The following is a 21200-nucleotide window of genomic DNA, read 5'->3' as shown; positions in this document are numbered from 1 at the left end:
TATATAATTATTTACTAATTGTTCATGCTCAGGAAATTATGACACATGTGGGAGTCAAAATCAGATATCAAATATTTTCTATTTCCCATAATACCTAGCACAAGAAAAAACATTTTAATGCTATTAATTTATTAATTTATGAAAAGCTTCTGTGAAATCTAATCAGAAAAAAAATGTAGTATCAGTTTGATCCAATAACTACATATGATAAAAACTAACAGAATGTCAAGATCATAAGAATTCAATGTTTTTTAGGACATAAAACGTATTATAAAGACGGTGATAGAAATGACAGAGAAAGGTATTTTTTAAAAATTTTTGTTTTAAGTTGGTCTACTTGAACTTTAAATTTATATGTCTGTCGCCTCTGAAATTTGGATTTCACTAATTCTATAGTTTCAAATGCCTTTTTACAAGTAATGTTATGTAGCATGAGTTGGATATGGTCAGAGATTAGTCTGTATGAGTGTACACTTCTTTTCTATGAGCTAACACAATGCTTTACAAAACTAGAGTTTTCATAAATCATATTTTATTTTCTCCACAGAATACCAGACTCCCCTAAAATTATTAATTATTTAGGTAAATTTATTTAAAATACAGCAATGATAAGAAAGTTAGGTTGTTAAGATAACAAATTGCTCATTCAAATGTTAATTGATCCCAGAGTTCTAAGCCTTATAAAGGAATATCATTAGCACTCACAAATGCTCTTAGTAGCCCCTCTAAAGGACACTGCCCAGATATCCTGTTTGACAATTTGGCTATCTTAGCTGTGATAGCCATCATAGTTTGGTCATACCATACTGAGGAAATGAATAAAGTCCCTGAGAAGTGGAGTCTTAGCCTGGTCCTTCAAAACCACTGCATAGTAACAGGTGGCTGATGAAAGACATCAACAGAGCTCAAGGTAAAACCAGATTTAAATATTCCATCTTCTTTCTATTTTCTAGCCAGTTTGTTATTAGGAGGCACATTCCTTTCTTTGAAAAATTACAATAATACACTGTGTGTAAATAAATATATTGTATATATTTTTATAAGTGCATTAATTTTGCTTGCTTAATTTTCTCAATAAAATGACTACTAATCTGTAATCACAAAATAGAACGCTCTTGAAAACAGAACACAGTTTCTTAAAATTTAAAAAATTATTTTGCTGACTCTACAGAACAAACTAACAAATATCAAGGGAATAGAATTCCTAATTAAATGTTTAAAAAATATTGCATTAATTATATAATTTATATGCGCTACATACAATATTTTACATAATTTTATGACACAAAAATTGTAACATATACATAAATGTAATATACACATATGTTGCATACCTCAAATGTACATCCCCCTCCATATATAACACATGTATGTAATATATAAAACATACATGTATGCATCTGTATGTATTAAATATTATTTTTCTTTATCCATTCATTTATTCAAAGTCAAAACATTTGAGATTGAAAAGTGCTTCTTGCAAGCATCCTTAGTATAATTTTACTCAGTCTTTTCCCAAAGGCGATTACTTTTATGAATTTGATGTATATCATGTCCTTTAAACTGATTTTATGATACACAATAGTTTACATATAGTTCATGTATTTGTATGATTGCTAAATACTGTACATATAATGCTGAAAAATTTCACTAAACATTATATGTTGTATGTGAATCAATGTTGATGCAAATATATTGTTGGTTTATTCATTAAGTTTATATTTTGCCTTCAAAATATCATTATAGAAAATATATGAACTTTGTACATTAATTCTACTAAAAATAAGTAATTAAATTACTCCCACTTTTTAATATGAACATTGATGCATTTAATGTGCTTGTGCATTTTCCCCAGTACATAAATTCTAAGACCTACACATTTAAAAACTAGTTATAACAATTGAATTTCAATGACTATTTCTATTTGCTTCACAACTCATTCATCCAGAGTTAATGCTTAATATCTTAGTTGGTGCTATAAAGTATGATTATTCATGGTGTTACATAACAAATGTAGGAATAAGTTAAAAATTGAAGCCATGAACTCACAGAGCCTGAAACTTGAGTAAATATATTGTAGCAGCAAAAACAAGGAAAAAAATTGGAGTCCATAGAGACTATCACATATTCATGAATTCTATAACTGTCTTATATGCAGAGCATCTGGAACAGAATTAATAAATCAAAGAAAGCAATGAGCATACTATAGCATTTTTTTTTCCAAAAGCAAAGTGTGATGGCTCATAGACGTAAACTTACCCTGTCAAGAGCTGCTTTCTCTAGTTCATTTTTGGCTACAGCTAATTTTTGTTCCAGATCAGTAAGCTGTTGGGCCTGTGACATAAAAGAAAAGCAAGTCTTTTCAGTAAATTCTAAAATCTCTCAGCCTATTTTAAGTATCTGTCATACGTTTCCAATGAATAAAATATAGAAAAGAAAAAATTACTTTATAAATTTCATTTACAAATTCAGGTTTAAAACATAATTTTGCAAGGTCATTTGATCTGTATGCAAAAAGTGAAATATTCTGAATGAATATGCACTAAATGTTTCACTGGACTAAAGCATATGTTTCCAAAATTTCAACTTAAGTCTTTGAAATATTGTGATTTGATCTATCAATTATGTTTCCACTTCTTAGGCCTGAAATGTATCCCCCTGAAAATTTCCTATGTTGATTGAAATTCTTACCCCAAATATGACTACATACTTTTATTGGCTATAGAGGTATTAAGGAGGATAATTAAGGTTAAATGAGTTCATAAGGTTTATCCCCAATTCTTTGAGGACACATGTTCTTCTAAGAAAAGCATGAGATTTTTCTCTACTAAACCACATTTAATAACCATGTGAGGACAGAAAAATATAGCACTACCAATAACCCAAGGAGAATCCTCTCCAGAAACCAAATATATGGATATCTTTATCTGGGGCTTCTAATGTTAAGAGCAGTAATAAAATAAATTTATGCTGTTTAATTCACCCATCTGTCATTTTGTTATGGCAACCCAAGCAGATCAGTGCACTAGTATTCACTGTGTTTTTTATTTTTGAGTCTTAAACATATATAAATGTATCCCATCATATGTCTGCAATTCTCAAATACCATAACTGTGTTCTTTAAAGAAAACAGCAATGGCTTCAGATTTGAAAAATACATGTTCAAATCCTGCCTCCATCTCTTCCTAGTCATGTGATCTTGGCCAAAGCACTTGACTTTTCAAAATTAAAAATGACAATACATTTCTACACCATACAACAACATCCAAATGAGACATATTAAAAATTGGAAGTTTCATTGTCAGCATACCTATAGCATTTGTAACACCTTGATTTGTTCCATTATTATTTTGCTCATCCATTTATCTTTAACTATTCCCCATATTTCTATTCTTCCTGACACTGTGTTTCACCTTGAGTATTGCAGAGGTTAATTTAAAAATTATCCTTTCTCCTAACTGACCTTTAAGCTTGTTTTCTAAATCTAGTTTATTATGGTATAAGTTAAGAGACAATAATTGAATACATTTATTTTAATTTGTATTATGAATGCTCTCATCTGATTACTTACTAGAATTAAATCAAGCATTTCAAACACCAAACAATATTAGTTTGTTGAGTGTGTGTGTGTGTGAAAAAAATATATATATATACACACACACACACACACACACACACACACACCAGGGATTGAACTTTTGGGGTGTTTTACCATGGAGCTACATCTCCAGTTCTTTTCAAAATTTTAAAAATTTTGAGACAGGTTCTAAGTTCCTTAGGACCTCACAAAGTTGATGAGGATGGCCTCACACTTGGCGATCCTCCTGCCTCAGTTTCCTGAGTTACTGGGATTACAGGTGTGTGCTACAGTGCTGAGCTTGAACTTGGAACATTTACCCTAAACTCTGCATTGATGGTAATTAAAGAAATCCCTATTCTCAGAAAGAACAAATTTGGTCATATACAAACACACATATGCTTACAAATTCAAATAGTTACAGTGGCTGAAGAAAAAAAAATATGGCATTTGCTGGTAAATTGATGAAGCAGGAGACAATCACGCTAAATGAAATAAGCCAGACTCATAAAATCAAGTGTTCAATGTTTTCTCTCATATGCAGAAGCTACACAACAGTGGAGGACCCTGTGAAGTCTAAAGGGATATTAATGTGCTTGTGGAATTGTGGAAGAAGATAAAGGGGAATGGAGGAGTGATGTGAAAAGGGAGGAACTACCAAATGAAATTGACCAAATTATGTGATGCATATATATAAATATGCCACAGTGAATTTTTCTTGTTGTGGATATCTATAAATCACTAATCAAACAAAACTATAAATAAATATAAGAAAAATCATTAAAGTAGAGGAAGAGGAATGGGGGGAGGAGGTGGAAAGGGAAATAGGAAATGCTTTTGACTGAATGTAAGCAAATTTATTTCTTGCATATACAATTGTGTAAAAGTGAAGCTAACTATTACATATAATGCACTAATGAATAAATTTGTAAAAATAAAACTAAGAAAAGAAAATAGAAAAATTGTCAGGTTATAATCATAACTTATATCCCTACACTTCATTTCATTTCTGTCTTCTTCCACATCCTTGGCCACATGACTTGTATATCTTCCCATCAAGAGACAAAGCATATTTACTTTTCCTTTGATTTTGATTGTGTCCTTGGAAGTTACTTAAAATTGGGCTTTCTCTCCGATTTTTCTGACATTACATGGGAAGGATAAAACTGAGTTAAACTGCTGGAACAGAACTGCCCCTGTTAAGTTCCTCTGGAAAAACCCAGGTTAGAATAGGTGAATAAGTAGATATGAGCCATGCAGGGACCCAGGAAAATCATTGACTTTCACCAACCCACAAGATTGTTTTTAGCCTCTGGGTTTGGGTTGTTTGTTTCAAAGTAAAAACTATTAATATAGATAGAGAGGAGAGCTCTTCTGAAAGAAGGATGAAAGAAGCAAATCATGCTTGGAATTTTAAGACCTTTCCATACAAATAATATTAATCCTTTTGAGCAAAAATAAGCTGAGAGTATACATACATAGCACACTGAGCAAGAAGCAAGTGATAATAAGATGAGATAGTGAATGGAACAAATAATGCAATGCCTTATCTGTGACAATAAAGATATTATTTTAAATCAATAAGTGCATAGAGGAGTATGAGAACTTCAAAACTTGTGTTTTAATATCTTATACTGCCTTTTCTACATGTGATTGTCTTCTGCCACAAATATTTAGTGTTACTTATGCAAAGTTCTCCATTTTTTTTTCTACAGGTATAAGAAAATGTTAGTTTTCAAAGTTGTGCATCAGTCTTCCATATTGTTGTCTTCCACTGTATAGATCCAACAGAACATATTTTGTGGCCATTGAAATTTGAGGTCTGGTTCCTCCTGTTTACCAATTTTTAATCCATTGGGAAATTTGATAAATGCATGCCTCAGTTTTGTCTTCTATAAAGATGAAAACAATTGTAGTAAGTACTGTATAGGATTAATGATAAGGATTAAGTGAATTAGTATTTATAAAACACTTTAAAAAGTATGACTTATAAAATATAACAATACTTGATAAAGGATGTGTGCCTTTTTATGGCCATATATACTTCTAGGTGTGGTCTGATATATGTATGTATATACATACATATATCTCAGAAAAGGAACAATATATCCCAATATAGCCATCTCTAGAGCTTACATCAGGTCAATAAAAACGAACTAAAAAAATAAAAAATTGCTCTTAAAGCTATTATTGCCATTAATTCATAGGATTTTAATTATTTACCTTTTCTAGAATCTCTTTGGTCCCCAGCAAAGAGATCTTGAAAGAGAGTAGGTAACAGAAAGTATAAAGAAAAATATTAGAATTGCACATGTCATCATATTGCTTTTATATTTGTTTCATTTTGATTTGCTTTATTGTAGTACTTGGAATTTAACCAGGAGTGCTTTACCATTGAAATACATCCCAAAACCTTTTTATCTTGTATTTTTAGACAGTGTCTCCCAAGTTGCCAAGGCGACCTTAAATTTGTGATCCTCTTGCCTCAGGTTCCCATGTTACTGGTATTACAAGCATATACCATTGGACTCAAATACCATCATATTATGATATGTCAGTAATAGCTCAGATGTTGGATTAGCTCATGCATATTAGTTGTATTATATGCCACAAGAACATTTCTGTGAATGGTAAAATATTAGAAGACCTCAGAAAGCTAGGGAACTTAACAAGATAGTACACTTTATTTGTTTTGACTTAATAAAGTTAAACTGAGAAAATGCAATCTTTTGTAAAATAAATATGATTTTAGAGACTCTAATAATGATTCAAGGGTAGCTCTAATTCACATTCAATTATTTAACAGAATTTATGAGGTGATTAATTGTTCTTAGTCCAGGCGACATTATTTGCATACATAAGTTGTAGATATGCATACAGGAAGAAAATGCACATGAAATTAAAGTAATCATATAAGATTCTAATTTCTAAACTGGAAGTGAATATAGGCTGAAACTGAGGGAAGAAGGGAAACTTCTCAGTGTGGTCTAACCAGTCAAAATGTCTTCTAATAAAAGTAATAACAGATAGCTATAACACTCATTTTCTCACCTGTGCATTTCTTATTTGAGCTTTATAATTTGTCATGATACCAGGGTTCATATCATAATTCTTAATCTACTTAAAAATTCTTAATCTACTAAGAAATATAGAAGTACAGAATTCAAAGTATTTATAGATATGGAACTCCAGGGCTTTCTTGACTCCATGCTCCATTACTCTAAGCTCAGAACTTCTGAAGTTGTTGCTTTTTTGTTTTTGTTTTTTGTTTCTTTTGTTTTTTTCTGTTTGTTTTGTTTCTAGGGATTAATTTTAAATTGAACTAGATTTTCTCCTGAGAAAAATGAAGGTGTGCCTTTGTTAGATGAAGTAAAAATGATGCTAGATGGTTAAAATTTAACTGAAATTTCAATGAATCATTTAACAAAAATTTCACAAGTGACTAATTCTATGAGGTTCTAATTCATTGAATATAGATTAGTCTGTAAGTCCAAATTGCTGAAAAGCTCAGAGACACAATTTATTTTATTTTTTCCCTACCTTCTTTAATATTTCTTCTCTTAATTTTTCTCATGAAATTCCATGAGGTCATAGAATGTTAAATTCATATACATACATACATACATACATACATATACACACAATATATGCATATATAAAATAAAATATATACATACACAAGTATACATGTATATATTTATATGGTACATTTGTATTATATGTTGATATGTGTATCACACATATATGTGTATATAGATAAACATGTGTGTCTATCTGTGTGAATATTATCTGTATCTCCCTTACCTTCTTCCAGAAAGGACTTCACTTTAAACATAGTAAAATGTTAAATGACAATGGAGGATACCAGTGAAGCCAGAATTGGACAGGTAGTTAGTATAGATACGTAAATCATGTCAGGTTGGATCAAGGAGGCCAAATCTGAATGAGCAGACAAGTTGAAGACTGTCCCCTGAGAGATTAAATCTTAATTCCTTCAGAGCCCTTCCTCCACCCTTATCAAGAACCTACCCCTGCTCCAATCTGTTGCTAAGGTAACCTGTTCCAGGAATTGCCCCTCCATACAGCAAGCTTTAAGGTTGTTAATGTATCCTTGGCTGCTCCATCCTGCTCTTCCCCCTTCAGCCCACCTGTTTGCCACCTTTTGGCCATCCCAAGGAGCATTCCTGGGCCTAGTCATTGAAGGAAGAAAGATAAGGGGAAGAGGGCAGGAGAACAAAGGAAGCCTAGGGCATATAAAAAGGGCAGAATACCTCATTTCTTGGGATATGAGAATATCTGAAGAAGTCTATTTTACCCCTTTTGAAATAAACCTTGCTTTATATGCTTGCCTCAGTGTGCTTCCCTAATGTTCAAACTTCCATATTTGAGGGAACAGAACTCGTCCCCAATAATTGGCTGTATCACCAGGTCAATGGCAAATGTGCTCAAATGTCTCATGAGTGGGGTTTGAAGATAAGGTTGGAGTAGCAACAGCAGAAAAACGCCTTGAAAATTGAGCTGTTAGCTTCTATCCATTTTTCTTGGCTGAGCTGTAAGTTTTGTTCCAAAATTTCTGTCAGCCATGTGAAAATGAATGTTATTGGCTCAAAATTTTTAATTTTCAAAGATAGTAAGCATCTCAGAGACACAAAAGATACTGAGCTTTTCCAAGTAATGGCTATTTAAATTAACAAACAAAACATTATAATTCAATTCAGGAAATCATTTTTTTATTGGCCACATCAATAAAATCCAAGTCCATGATTCACTTTAAGCCCAAATTAAAAATTAAAACCTAGAATACTATGAGTCTGTGAGTGTGTGTGTTTGTGTGTGTGTGTGTGTGTGTGTATTTTCCCACCAAGTCACAGAAAGCTCCATAAAGATTCTGTAAAATTGAATTGCCCTGCAGTGCACACATTGTATCTCCATTCTCTTATGCATTCAAGATTGATCAAAATACAAAAGAATGATAAACAGCTTAAAATCTAAGTTATGAGATTACAGCTTTTTTTCCCTTATAATTGAATCTTAACAGTTAGCTAGTTATATTTTTATCCCATCAAATGAGAAAAACCAAGAAAGATTAATGAAATATCTTGTTCAATGTTACACAGAAGGGAAATAGATTTGTAATTTGAAATCAAGCAATATGTATCTCTATATAGCTGGCACTCCTAACCACTGAAGTCTATAATGCCTTTCTGCTTAATCACACACTGATAAAAGAACAAAACTGTAGTATAAAGATAAACATTGGCCATTGGGTTTTTTAATGTAGTACCTGCTCATTTCAACATGAATATCTTGAGAGCAATACTGGGAGACTTGGCAATGAATGACTAATACAGGTGTAAGAACTAAATTTAGATCCCACATCACACACAAATAGCTTAGTATTACATCTAGTAATATGTGCTGTTGAAAGAAAATATTAATGTGACAAACTTATAAAGTTCAATAAATTTTGTCTTGGAGAAATAAGTGAAAACATACAATTTTCAAGGTTAATTTTTAAAATTAAATTATGTTGTCATTATATATATATATATATATGTATATATATGTATATATATATATATATATATATATATATGTATATATATATATATATATATATGATTATTATGACCACTTAAAGAAAATATATCATGGAGAATTTTTTATGTATTTGATATTGAATTCCTTTCTCCTCTATAGAGCACCTAGACTTTGAGACAAATTTTTGTACATCCTTTGTCAGTAATGTCTTAGGTGAGATATCAGTGCTCAATTCTAAAAATGGGGGATGTGATTTCTTAAAGCATTTACTTAATTTCATCTACCTAGTCAAATCATTGTGATTGGATTTGGCACTTAATTAACTTCAGGCCAACTCCAAGAATATATGTACCCTTGGTGATAGGAATGCAAAATATCTTGTCTAAGTGAAAACAAAATATATTCCTTGCTTTTTCCAGTAGAGTATGAGAACATTTAAGTCTAAACTCAAATATGCACAATTGCTAGAATAACAAAAAGCAACATGAGGCTACAACAGTCAAGAAACAAAGATAGCAACAGATAACAAAGAAAACAGCACAAAGAAAATAAAAGGTAAATATATAACAGGCTTCAGTGACTTCATAATCAGACCATACCTATAATCAAGGGTCTTATGTTTTTAGTGAATATATGTAAGCCAAATTTCCTTATGTTAATTAATTTCTAATTAGGTAATTATATTTTCTTTTATTTAAAAATAAAAGATTCAAATCATCTCCTCTAATACATAACAGAGTAACCAGTGATAGACTATTCTTTCCACCAACCACTGTGAATCATGTGTGCCAGGCTAGGAACCCTAAAATATGAGGAATGTAATAACTACACTAGTTTTCTGCCTGAGGTCAATTTGTTAACCAAAGTACAGGGAGGAGTGACCCAAGCAGGGATCACTGTGCTGTAGAGATAGAGATTAGTACCTGGGCAGATTAAATGGCTGTAACACATGGGGCAGGGCAGCAGAGAAGAGTAAAGAGAAAAATGAAACCACCTAAGTTAGGATAGGGGATATTCCTTTATATCCTTCACTGAGAGTTGGTCTACATATGCAAAGTTTAATATCTCACTGAAGATAAATCTTAGAGAAGCTATAACATGGCTAAGAACAGAACAAAAACAGTCAAGTTCATGTACTGTAGAAGGGTATTGGAGTTCCAGAGACATGAGCCAAATGTTGCTGCTAACCCTTCAGGGGTTAAAATGACAGCTGTTAGGTAAATAGTCAAGCACAAGAGAGTATTGGTAAACTGTAGATCAAAGACTAAATCTGTCCCACTAAATCTTACTGTAAACATAATTGTAAATAAATTCACATTTTTCAGTAATGTATTTTCTAAAGTCATGAATATATTGTATTTCCCATTATTATTCTACTATTTGTATTCCCATGCACATGTTAAAATGTTTAACATGATGCTGAAGATCTTTGAGTCTTGTTCAGATTTCTCTAAGCATATGTTTATTTTTAACCGCTTTTACTTGTTTAGGTGCTGCCTGGAAGCTTTGTGTTACAGTGGTGGAACTGGGCAGTTTTCGGAGAGCCATGTGGCCTGCAAGGATGGAAATATTTAATCTGTGACCCTTTACAAAGAAAGTTTTTTGAGCCCTGCCTTAGATTGTGGCCTCTTGTAGGTTAACTTTACAACCAGAGATATGAAAAATTGTACTCTATATGTGTAATGTGAATTCTAATGCATTTCGCTGTCATATATAAAATTTAAAAAAATAATTTAAAAAAAGAAAGGCAAAATCAAAACCTAGATATAATTTGGAAAGGGAGAAGAAGCAGGTGTTTGGAAGTGCAGCTCAGTCAAGCTACAGGACTTTGGGTATTTATTAACTTGAATGTTTTATTGATCAAGAACTTAAAAGGTAATGTGTTCTTAATGAGAAGGATTTAGGTAATCTTTGCACATAAGCTGAAAAAAACTAGAAATTATAGGAAAGAAAATTTTGTTGGATGGGCTTAAAGAAATAAGAATGACAAAATAAAAGACCACTAAATATGAATTGATACAAATAGAAATGATCAATTTTTAAGATGAGTGAGAGGAAAAGGTTGAGAGAAACATAATCAAGACCTAAATATCTTTAGAATAATATCAAACAATTTACCATATGTGCATTGCAGTAGCAGGAGAAGAGTGTGAAAAAAAATGTGTTCAAAATTGCCAAGGATAGCATAAAAAGACCAAAAGTTCTTTCCTAAATGAAAGAACTGAAAAATCACAACAATGAAAATTACAAAACATTACTGAGAGAAATGACAGAAGTTATAAATAAGTGTAAATATACATATACAATGTCTATCAATTGAAATAGGCCTTGTTTTTGAATAAATATCTAATAATTATGTCATTTGTTCTTTTTAAAATAATATACATATGAAACGCAAACCAGATTAAAATTCTCACAGTATCTGTTTCACAAATTTGCCAATCAATCTGGAAAATCTATATCAAATAATTTTTTGAAGTGTTAGCATGTAGAGTTTATGCCAGCAGATTTCAAGATGATCTCTATAGCTACATTAATAAAGACAGTGTGGTAGGGCATAACAACAGACATGTAACAATGAATTATAAAAACTCCACGAATTCACCAAGATCTCTATGGTAAATCAAAAAACATGCATAGCGATTTTAGTTTTTAAGAAATACAAATATGTGTGTGTGTGTGTGTGTGTGTGTATAAAAATTTGTAAATACTAACTTCAATAAATGGTAATAAAGAAAGTGGAGATTTTTAAAACATATATCAGTGTGTATGTGTGTGTGAAACCAACATTGACTTGCTCTTCAACACTATTCACAAATGTAATATGAAATTATTATAGACCTAAATTTAAAGCTAAAAATGTAAAATTTCTAAAAGCAAATCCTTGTGAGCTTGATATAAAAAATTCTAATATAGAAATAAAAGTTCAAATAGAAAAAAAGGATAAATAAAACTTTATCAAATAAAAATTTTGCCCTTCATTAGTGATTAACAGAATAAAAAAGGACAAAAACTAAAAGAAAAAAATGCAAAATATTTAACAGAAAAAGTATTTTTATCCAAAAAATGAATAAATAAATAAATAAATAAATAAAATTTCATAATAAAACTTAATAATCAGAGACAATCAAATACCAAAATAGAGGTCAAAAAGTGAACAAACTACAAAAGAAATATCACTAAACTTATGAGATGATAATATTTGACATCATTAATTATCATATGGGCAATGAAATCCACAATAAAATACTACATCCCTGTTACAAGACTTATCTAGATCATGCTTAAAGTTCTCTAAAACTTATTTGAAATAAGCCATGTTTTTGAATAAATATCTAATACTTATGACATTTGTTCTTTTTAAAATAATATAAATATGAAATGCAAATCAGAGTGTGGTAGGGCATAACAACAGAAATTTATCTGAAAATTTAATGATCTGTGAATCAGAGATATCTCATGACCTTGGCAATTTGCTGTTTGATCTCAGTTTCCTAATGTGTAAAATGAAAAGTGGAGTAGATATTTTAATGTCTCTTCTAGCTAAAGGCATACTTTGATTAGTTTCCATAGTTTAAAAAAAATTACAGTAATGTTCTAAAATCAACAAAATAACATCTGTCTTTATTTTCTAAGTTTTATAAAAATAATTCATTTTAATATTTGACATATATTTTAAATTGCTCCTTCCTTCAATTCTATTCCTAAGTCTCTTTTCAACTATTATGAGTAATTTAAATTTATATGTAAAAATGTGGTACTATTTTATTAATAATTTTAATAATAGTAAAAATACTTTGTAAAATGTCTTAATTTATGCACCTTCCTCAATATTTACTTCAAACTCTTTAATCTTATGTTTTTTTATTCTATCCTGAAATAATACTTTTAAAACCTTAGGAAATCCATTCAGCCTTTTTGTGAGTTAGTAAAACATGATATTATTATTTAATGGTTATCAGATTTTATTAATATTTTTTCTTTCAAAGCAGAGATATTTCGGTGAAGCTTTAAATGTTAATTGGAACAGTTGGCAGATTCTTTGTGTCTCCTCAGAAATCTGAGTGTGGGTCTAGGGAGAAAGCTGAACAAACAAAGCTTTCAGAAGAAAGCAATCCTTTAGAAATACATTTTTATGTTGGTGATTTTCACAAAATATTTACTACACTATTAATTTTACTAAGATATAAATTCTTAAATATACAATGTTAATTACATTATGTGTGAATAATTTATATCAAATCAAAGTGGAGAATGTGATATAGATTCATAAGAATCTATAATTCAGTATTGAAGATAATAATGTTGCCGTTGGCAAATTAAGCTATATGCCTAGAAATCATTTTTTACCATCTTTGTTTCTTAAATTAGTATTGGGAACCAGGATAAGACTTTCCAGCTACTTTTCCTAACACTCTTTATAACTTTTTAAAAAGTCTTAACTAAGCCAAATTAAAAGTTCAATTGAAAGCATCACAAACAGTTTAGACCACTTGGAAGACAGGACCTCAGACAATGAAGCAAAATATATAATCTTGAAAATAATGTACACAGTAAAGTGAAAATGGTAAGAAACTATGAGCAAAACATTCAAGAAATATGAGATAGCATAAAATGACCAAATTTAAGAGGTTTTGGAATAGAGGAAGGCATATAGTTTCAAATCAAAGGAATGAGCAATCTATTCATGAAATAGTATAAGAAATTTTTCCAAACTTGAAGAATGCATTGGAAAACCAAATTCAAGAGGCTTACAAGATGCCAAAAATACAAAATCACAACAGATCAAAAAAAAAAAAGCACATTATAATGAAAATGCCTCACATGCAGAACAAGAAGAGTATATTAAAAGCCACAACAGAAAGGAATCAGATTACATATAAAGGGAAAACAATTAGATTATGTGCAGATATTTCAACCCAGACACTGAAAGCTACAAGATCCAAGAAAAACATAAATCAACCTCTGAAAGAACATGAATGCCAACCAAGAATCTAATATTCAGTAAAATTAAGCTTTAGATTTGATGATGAAATAAAAACCTTCCATGATAAACAAAAGATAAAATAATTTACAACTCAGAAGCTTGCTACAGAATATTCTTGGCAAAATACTCCATGAAGAGGAATTGAAATACAACAATGAAAATCAGCAAAAAACTAATCAAAAGAGAAACCAAGTCAAGTTAAATACCAACAATAAACAAAAATGGCTGGGAATGCAAATCATGTCTCAAAAATAACTCAAAAAGTTGATGTCTTAAACTCACCAATCAAAAGACATAAACTGGCAGATTGGGTTATTTTAAAAAAATACCCAAATGTGTGCTGCCTCCAAAAGACTCATCTCAGAGAAAAAGACATCCACAGAGAGAAGGTGAAAGATTAGGAAAAATCATACCACTCACATGGACTGAGGAAGCAAGCAGGGGTCTCCATGCTCATAGCAAATAAAGTAGACTTCAAGCTAAAGTTAATCAAAAGGGATAAAGAAGAAAACTACATACTGCTCAAGGGAATCATACACCAACAAGACATAACAGTTATAAATATATATGCCCAAAACAATGGAACATGTATGTTCATCAAACAAACTCTTCTCAAGTTCAAGAGTCAAATAGTCCACAACACAATAATTCTGGCTGACTTTAACATGCCTCTTTCATCAATGGATTCATCTTCCAAACAAAAGCTGAACATAGAAAATATAGAAATCAATAACACAATCAATAACTTAGACTTAACTGACCTATATAGAATATTTCATCCTTCAACGAGAGAATACACTTTCTTCTCAGCAGCATATGGATCTTTCTCTAAAACAGACCATATACTATGCCACAAAGAAACTCTTAGCAAATATAAAAAAGTAGAGATACTACCCTGCATTCTATCAGATCACAATGGAATGAAATTAGAAATAAATGATAAAATAAAAATATAAAAGCTATTCCAACACCTGGAGACTAAATAATATGCTACTGAATGAACAATGGGTTGCAAAAGACATCAAGGAGGAGATTAAAAAATTCTTAGAGGTGAATGAAAACTCAGATATAATGTATCTCTGGGACACCATAAAGACAGTACTAAGTTTATTGCATGGAGTTCATTCCTTAATAGAAGAAAAAAAAGTAACAAATAAATGACTTAACATCACATCTCAAAGCCTTAGAAAAAGAAGAACAAATCAACAACAAAAGCAGTAAAAGACAGAAAATAATTAAAATCAGAGCTAAAATCAATGAAATTGAAACATAACAAAAAGTTGGTTCTTTGAAAAATTAAATAAAGTTGACAAGCCCTTAGCCATGTAATGAAGAGAAGGAGAGAGAAAACTTAAATTACTAACATAGATGATAAAAAAGGAAATATCACAACAGACACTAAGGAAATTCAAAAGATAATTAGAAATTATTTTGAAAACTTGTACTCCAATAAAATAGAAAATATCAAAGACATTTACAAATTTCTAGAGTCACATGATTTGCTCATATTGAATCAATATGATATACACAGTTTAAACAAATCAATCTCAAGCAATGAAATAGAAGATGCCATCAGAAGCCTACCAACCAAGAACCGGATGGAAACATAGCCAAGTTCTATAAGACCTTTAAAGAAGAACTAATACCAATACTCTTCAATTTATTTCAGGAAATAGAAAAAGAGGGAGCACTTTCAAACTCATTCTATGAGGCCAATATCACCCTGATTCCAAAACCAGGCAAAGACACATTAAAGACAGAAAATTTCAGACCAATATCTCTAATGAACATAAATGCAAAAATTCTCAGTAAAATCCTAGCACATAGAATACAAAAACATATCAAAAAGATAGTGCATCACGATCAAGTGGGGTTCATCCAAGGGATGTAAGTTTGGTTTAATTTGTGGAAATCAACAAATGTAATTTATCACATCAATAGACTTAAATATAAGAAACATATGATCATCTCAATAGATGTAGAAAAAGCATTCAACAAAATAGTGCTCCCTTTCATGTTCAAAAACTAGAAAAACTAGAGATAATAGGAACTTATCTCAACATCATAAAGGCTATCTATGCTAAGCCCCAGGCCAAAATCATTCTAAATGGAGAAAAATTGAAGGCATTCTCTCTAAAAACTGGACCAAGACAGGGATGCCCTCTTTTACCACTTCTATTTAACATAGTTATTGAAACACTGTCCAGGGCAATTACACAGACAAAAAAATTAAAGGGATACACATAGGAAAAGAAAAACTCAAATTAGCACTATTTGCTGACAATATTATTCTATACCTAAAAGACCCAAAATTGCCACCAGAAAACTTCTAGAATTAATAAATGAATGCAGCAAAGCAGTAGGATACAAAATCAACACCCATAAATCAAAGGCATTTCTGTACATCTGTGACAAATCCTCTGAAAGGGAAATGTGGAAGACTATCCCATTTTCAATAGCCTCCAAAATAAATAAATAAAATAAAATACTTGGGAATCAACCTAACAAAAAGTTCAAAGACCTCTACAACCGAAACACAGAACACTAAAGAAAGAAATTAAAGAAGACCTTAGAAGATGGAAAGATGATCTCCCTTGTTCTTAGATAGGCAGACTTTATGTTGTCAAAATGACCACACTACCAAAAGCACTATAAAGATTTCATGCAATTCCAATAAAAATCCCAATGGCATTCCTCATAGAAATAGAAAAATCAGTCATGAAATTCATCTGGAAAAATAAGAGACCGAAAATAGCTAAAGCAATCTTTAGCAAGAAGAGTGAAGCAGGTGACATCACTATACCAGACTTTATACTACAGAGCAATATTAACAAAAACAGCATGGTATTGGCGCAAAAATAGACTGGTAGACCAATGATACAGAAGAGAGGACACAGAGACTAACCCACATAATTACAGTTAGCTTATATTAGACAAAGCAACCAAAAACAAACATTGGAGAAAAGATAGCCTCTTCAAGAATGGTGCTGGGAAAACTGGAAATCCATATAACAAAATGAAATTAAACCCTGTCTCTTACCATGCACAAATCTCAACTCAAAGTGGATCAAGGACCTAGAATTTACACAAGAGACTCTGTGTCTACTAGAAGAAAAAGTAGGCTCAAATATCATTATGTCAGATTATGCCCTGCTTCCTTAATAAGATTCCTATAGGGCAAGAATTAAAATCAAGAATTAATAAATGGGATGAATTCAAACTAAAACACTTCTTCTTAGAAAAAGAAACAATCAGTGAGGAGAATAGAGAACCTACAGCTTGGAAACACATTTTTACCACTTGTACATCAAATAGAGCACTAATCTCTAGGGTATTTAAATAATTCAAAAAGCTAAACACCAAAAACAAAATAAAACAAAACAAAAACAAATAACCCAATCAATAAATGGGCCAAGGACATCAATAGACACTTCTCAGAAGAGGATAGTCAATCGATCAACAAATGTATGAAAAAATGTTTATCATCTCTAGCAATTAGAGAAATGCAAATCAAAACTACTCTAAGATACCATCTCACTCCAGTCAGAATGGCAGCTGTTAAGAATACAAACAACAATAAGTGTTGGTGAGGATGTGGGAAAAAGGCAGACTTATACATTGCTGGTGGGACTGCAAAATGGTGCAGACAATCTGGAAAGCACTATGGAGATTCTTTGGAAAACTGGAATGGAACCACCTTTTGACCCAGCTATCCCTCTCCTCAGTCTTACCCAAAAGGACTTAAAAACATCATACTACAGGGACACAGCCACATCAATGTTTATAGTGGCACAATTTACAATAGCTAAACCATGGGACCAACATATATACCCTTCAGTAGATAAATGAATGAATAATCTGTGGTATATAAACACAATGGAATATTACTCAGCAATAAAAGAGAATAAAATCATGGCATTTGCAGGTAAATGGATGGAGTTGGAGAATATAATGCTAAGTGAAGTTAGTCAATCCCCTAAAACCAAATGCTGAATGTTTTCTCTGATATAAAGAGGCTGATTTATAGTGGATCTGGGAGGGGGAGCCTGGGAATATTAGATGAACTCTAGATAGGGCAAAGTGGTGGGAATCAAAGGAAGAGGGCATGGTGGTAAAAACAACAGTAGAATGAGATGTACAACATTACCCTAAGTTCATGAATTAAGACACAAATGGTGTGAATATACTTTGTATACAGAGATATAAAAAATTGTGCTTATATGTGTAACATGAATTGTATTCTGCTGTCATATATAACAAATTAGAATAAAAAAACAATGGAAATTTAAATATTAAGTATTTCTTCTCACTCCCTCAACAGTTTTCCCAGCACATATTATGTGGAGATATGTGTTAGAAAAATTATAGCATAAAAATAAAATAATAATTACAAGTCACTATGCAGTATTGGTATATTTTCTATAATTTTCAAAACTATATTGTGAACTTGAATAATAGCATAGTATTTCAAAATTTGGTAAATAGTTTTATGAAGATAAATAATTCAGTCATATTGGTTAAATTTGGACATATTTCACATAGTAATTTAAAATATACAGATCTATATCTATATCTATCTATCTATCTATCTATCTATATTCTTAAGACAATCCAAAGTTTCTGAAATATCCTTTATTTAATTTCATTACTCTCAATCTATATAGTTTGCTTTTAATTATTTTGTTATCAATTTGTAATACTTATTTAGGGGGATGTCAGAGCTTTCACTGTGTTGATTTATTTTAAATCCACTTTAGATATAAACATAATAACATAAGACTAATTTAAGATTAGAAATGGGCTATGTTTTTAACTGTTGTTTTAGTTTGCATAGTGGGAAAAAAAGAAACTATAAAACTTAAACTTGTTAATTAGCTTTTGGCAAACACAGTTACAAACATTCAAAAATCATAGTTTATTAAGGTTTAATAAAATGTGCTGATAGCTGTTAAAATAAATAAATAAATAAACAGATAGATAGATCCCTAACAAATGCGTCCTAGATATTAGAGCACACATGTAGAAATTCTGAAATATTCTGAAACTGTCAGGAACTTTTATTCATTTTGACTATCATTAAGTACACAATACTTTCACTTTCATAAAAAAAGGATATTAAAACTGTCCCTTTAAATAGTGCATTGATATCTGTGATATATATGAAGTGGTTTTAGTATATTGTTTTGAGAAAGGATCTAGAAGAATCCATTTTTCTTTATTCTGGAATTTATTTATCTTGTGAGGATGAAAGTTTCCAAAAGTTACTATGTATCTATTTTGACTTTATCTATTTAAAATTTCTTAAGAGGTAAAAAATTGAAAAGATAGTTGGTCCTAAATCATAAGAAACCATTCAATTATGCAAAAAAATGCAAGTAAGTATGGTCTCATGTTGAAATGTACCATGCAAATATTCTTTTGAGAAAAATTGGGACAAAATGAAGAACATCTTCTTTAGCTTTTCTTAGACAAATATCATGGGATTGACATACACTCAAATATTTGAAAATCCTGGAAAATAAGTGGTCCTATAAACTATAGATGTAGTTTGATGATTGATTTTAAAAAAATAGCAGCTATTTCAAATAATTCTGGGCTGTTAGAAAGCAAAAATAAATTGCTACTTCTATATTTGCATTTATGATTTGTTAATTCAGAGTTGTCATTTATCTAATAGTGGTTTCTTTCTGCTTTATCATACTTCTGTTTCTCTCTCCTTTTTCAAGATGTATGAAAATAAATACTATTTTACTAGAAGGTAGTAAAATGTTTCAGTTCTCATACATTAATACTAAATATTCTCATTATTCCTAAGAGGTAAATATTATTATCCACATTTGACACATGGCAAGTTTCACCAAAAATGTGCATCAAGGGGAATATTGTATACTCTTGGTGGGAGTATAAATCAATACAGTCTTTTTGGAAAACCATATGACCAGCTGTCACAAAACTACAAATGCAATTGACACATGACCCAGTAATTTCACCCAGGGATATCACCGAATAGATTGAAATCAAAATGTCAAAAAACATCTGAACTCTCATGTTCATTGCAGCACTATTGATAATAACCAAGTTATAGAATTAAACTATGTGTCCTTCAAGAGATGAGTGGATTAAGAAAATGTTTATATACACAATAAGATATTATTCAGCCTTGTAAAAAACATAAATCGTTTTATTTGTAGTAGATGAATGGAATTTGAAAACATAAGTGCAAAAAAGTAAGGCCCGTAAACTCTGCATGATTCCACTTCTAAGTAAAAATCTAAAACAATGAAACTCATAGAAGCAAAGTAGGAAAATGCTTACCAGAGGCAAGCAAAGGATAGAATGGGGAGATTTTGATCAAAACATATAAGGCCTCAAATTAAAAAAAAAGCAATATTTTTTTCTTTTAAATATATTTCACAGTATGGTGAATGTAGTAAATATTAATGTATATTTCAAAATTGTTGAAAATAAATTTAAATTGTTCTTACTATAAAAAAATGATAATATTTGAGATCATGGATGTTAATTTAATTGATTTAATTATTCCACGTTGTACTAGCATCACTTTGTATCCATATACATATGCTTATAGCTTGTCAATTTATAATAAAGATAAAAATTTCTTAAAAATAAGAAATGAATTATGAAAGACTAAATATATAATATAATCTATGTATTAATAACACATCTATCTAGATCAAAGATTATCATTGCAGGCTATTTTCACTCTAATTCTATGAAAGCTGCATGGAACAAGATTGGTCTTATGTATAACAAAATATTTTTAAAATTTCAGACTATGGGTGATATTTAACTATATATATTATGTATCACTGAACATTTTTTTCCTGATTCCTGTGGAATTTTAATCTAGAAAATATTTGATATATTTTTCCTTAGTTCCATGTATGGGCAAACACCTAAAACCAAAAAGTTTTGAAAAATACAAATACACTTCATGAATATTGTATACTCTTGGTGTTTAAAAAGGTCCTCATTTCCCTGGAACTTTACATGTAGAATATTTGGCAGTATATTTTTCAGGAAAAATATTCATTAAAATGCCTCAAAATCTTTAATTTTCTTTCATTTATTACA

The 21200-nt window shown here is 30.6% G+C and overlaps 1 protein-coding gene across 2 annotated transcripts in view; it reads right to left on the bottom strand.

Moving 5' to 3' along the window:
• LUZP2 (leucine zipper protein 2) overlaps positions 1-21200 on the bottom strand; it is a 516945-nt gene that overhangs the window by 85973 nt on the left and 409772 nt on the right. Inside the window, exons 8-9 of one of the 2 annotated variants that reach the window (XM_081279800.1) lie at positions 5801-5836; positions 2260-2334 (exon numbers count right to left, since the gene is read on the bottom strand). In XM_081279800.1, coding sequence (XP_081135926.1) covers positions 2260-2334; positions 5801-5836 — 111 coding nt within the window. The remainder of the gene's footprint in view (positions 1-2259; positions 2335-5800; positions 5837-21200) is intronic. The other variant, XM_081279801.1, reaches the window with a different exon arrangement.

This window comes from Spermophilus citellus (assembly GCF_964194105.1).
Source record: "Spermophilus citellus genome assembly, chromosome: 2".
NCBI lineage: Eukaryota > Metazoa > Chordata > Mammalia > Rodentia > Sciuridae > Spermophilus > Spermophilus citellus.
Note: the sequence above shows the minus strand (reverse complement) of the source record. Positions and strands in the feature narration are given on the sequence as shown.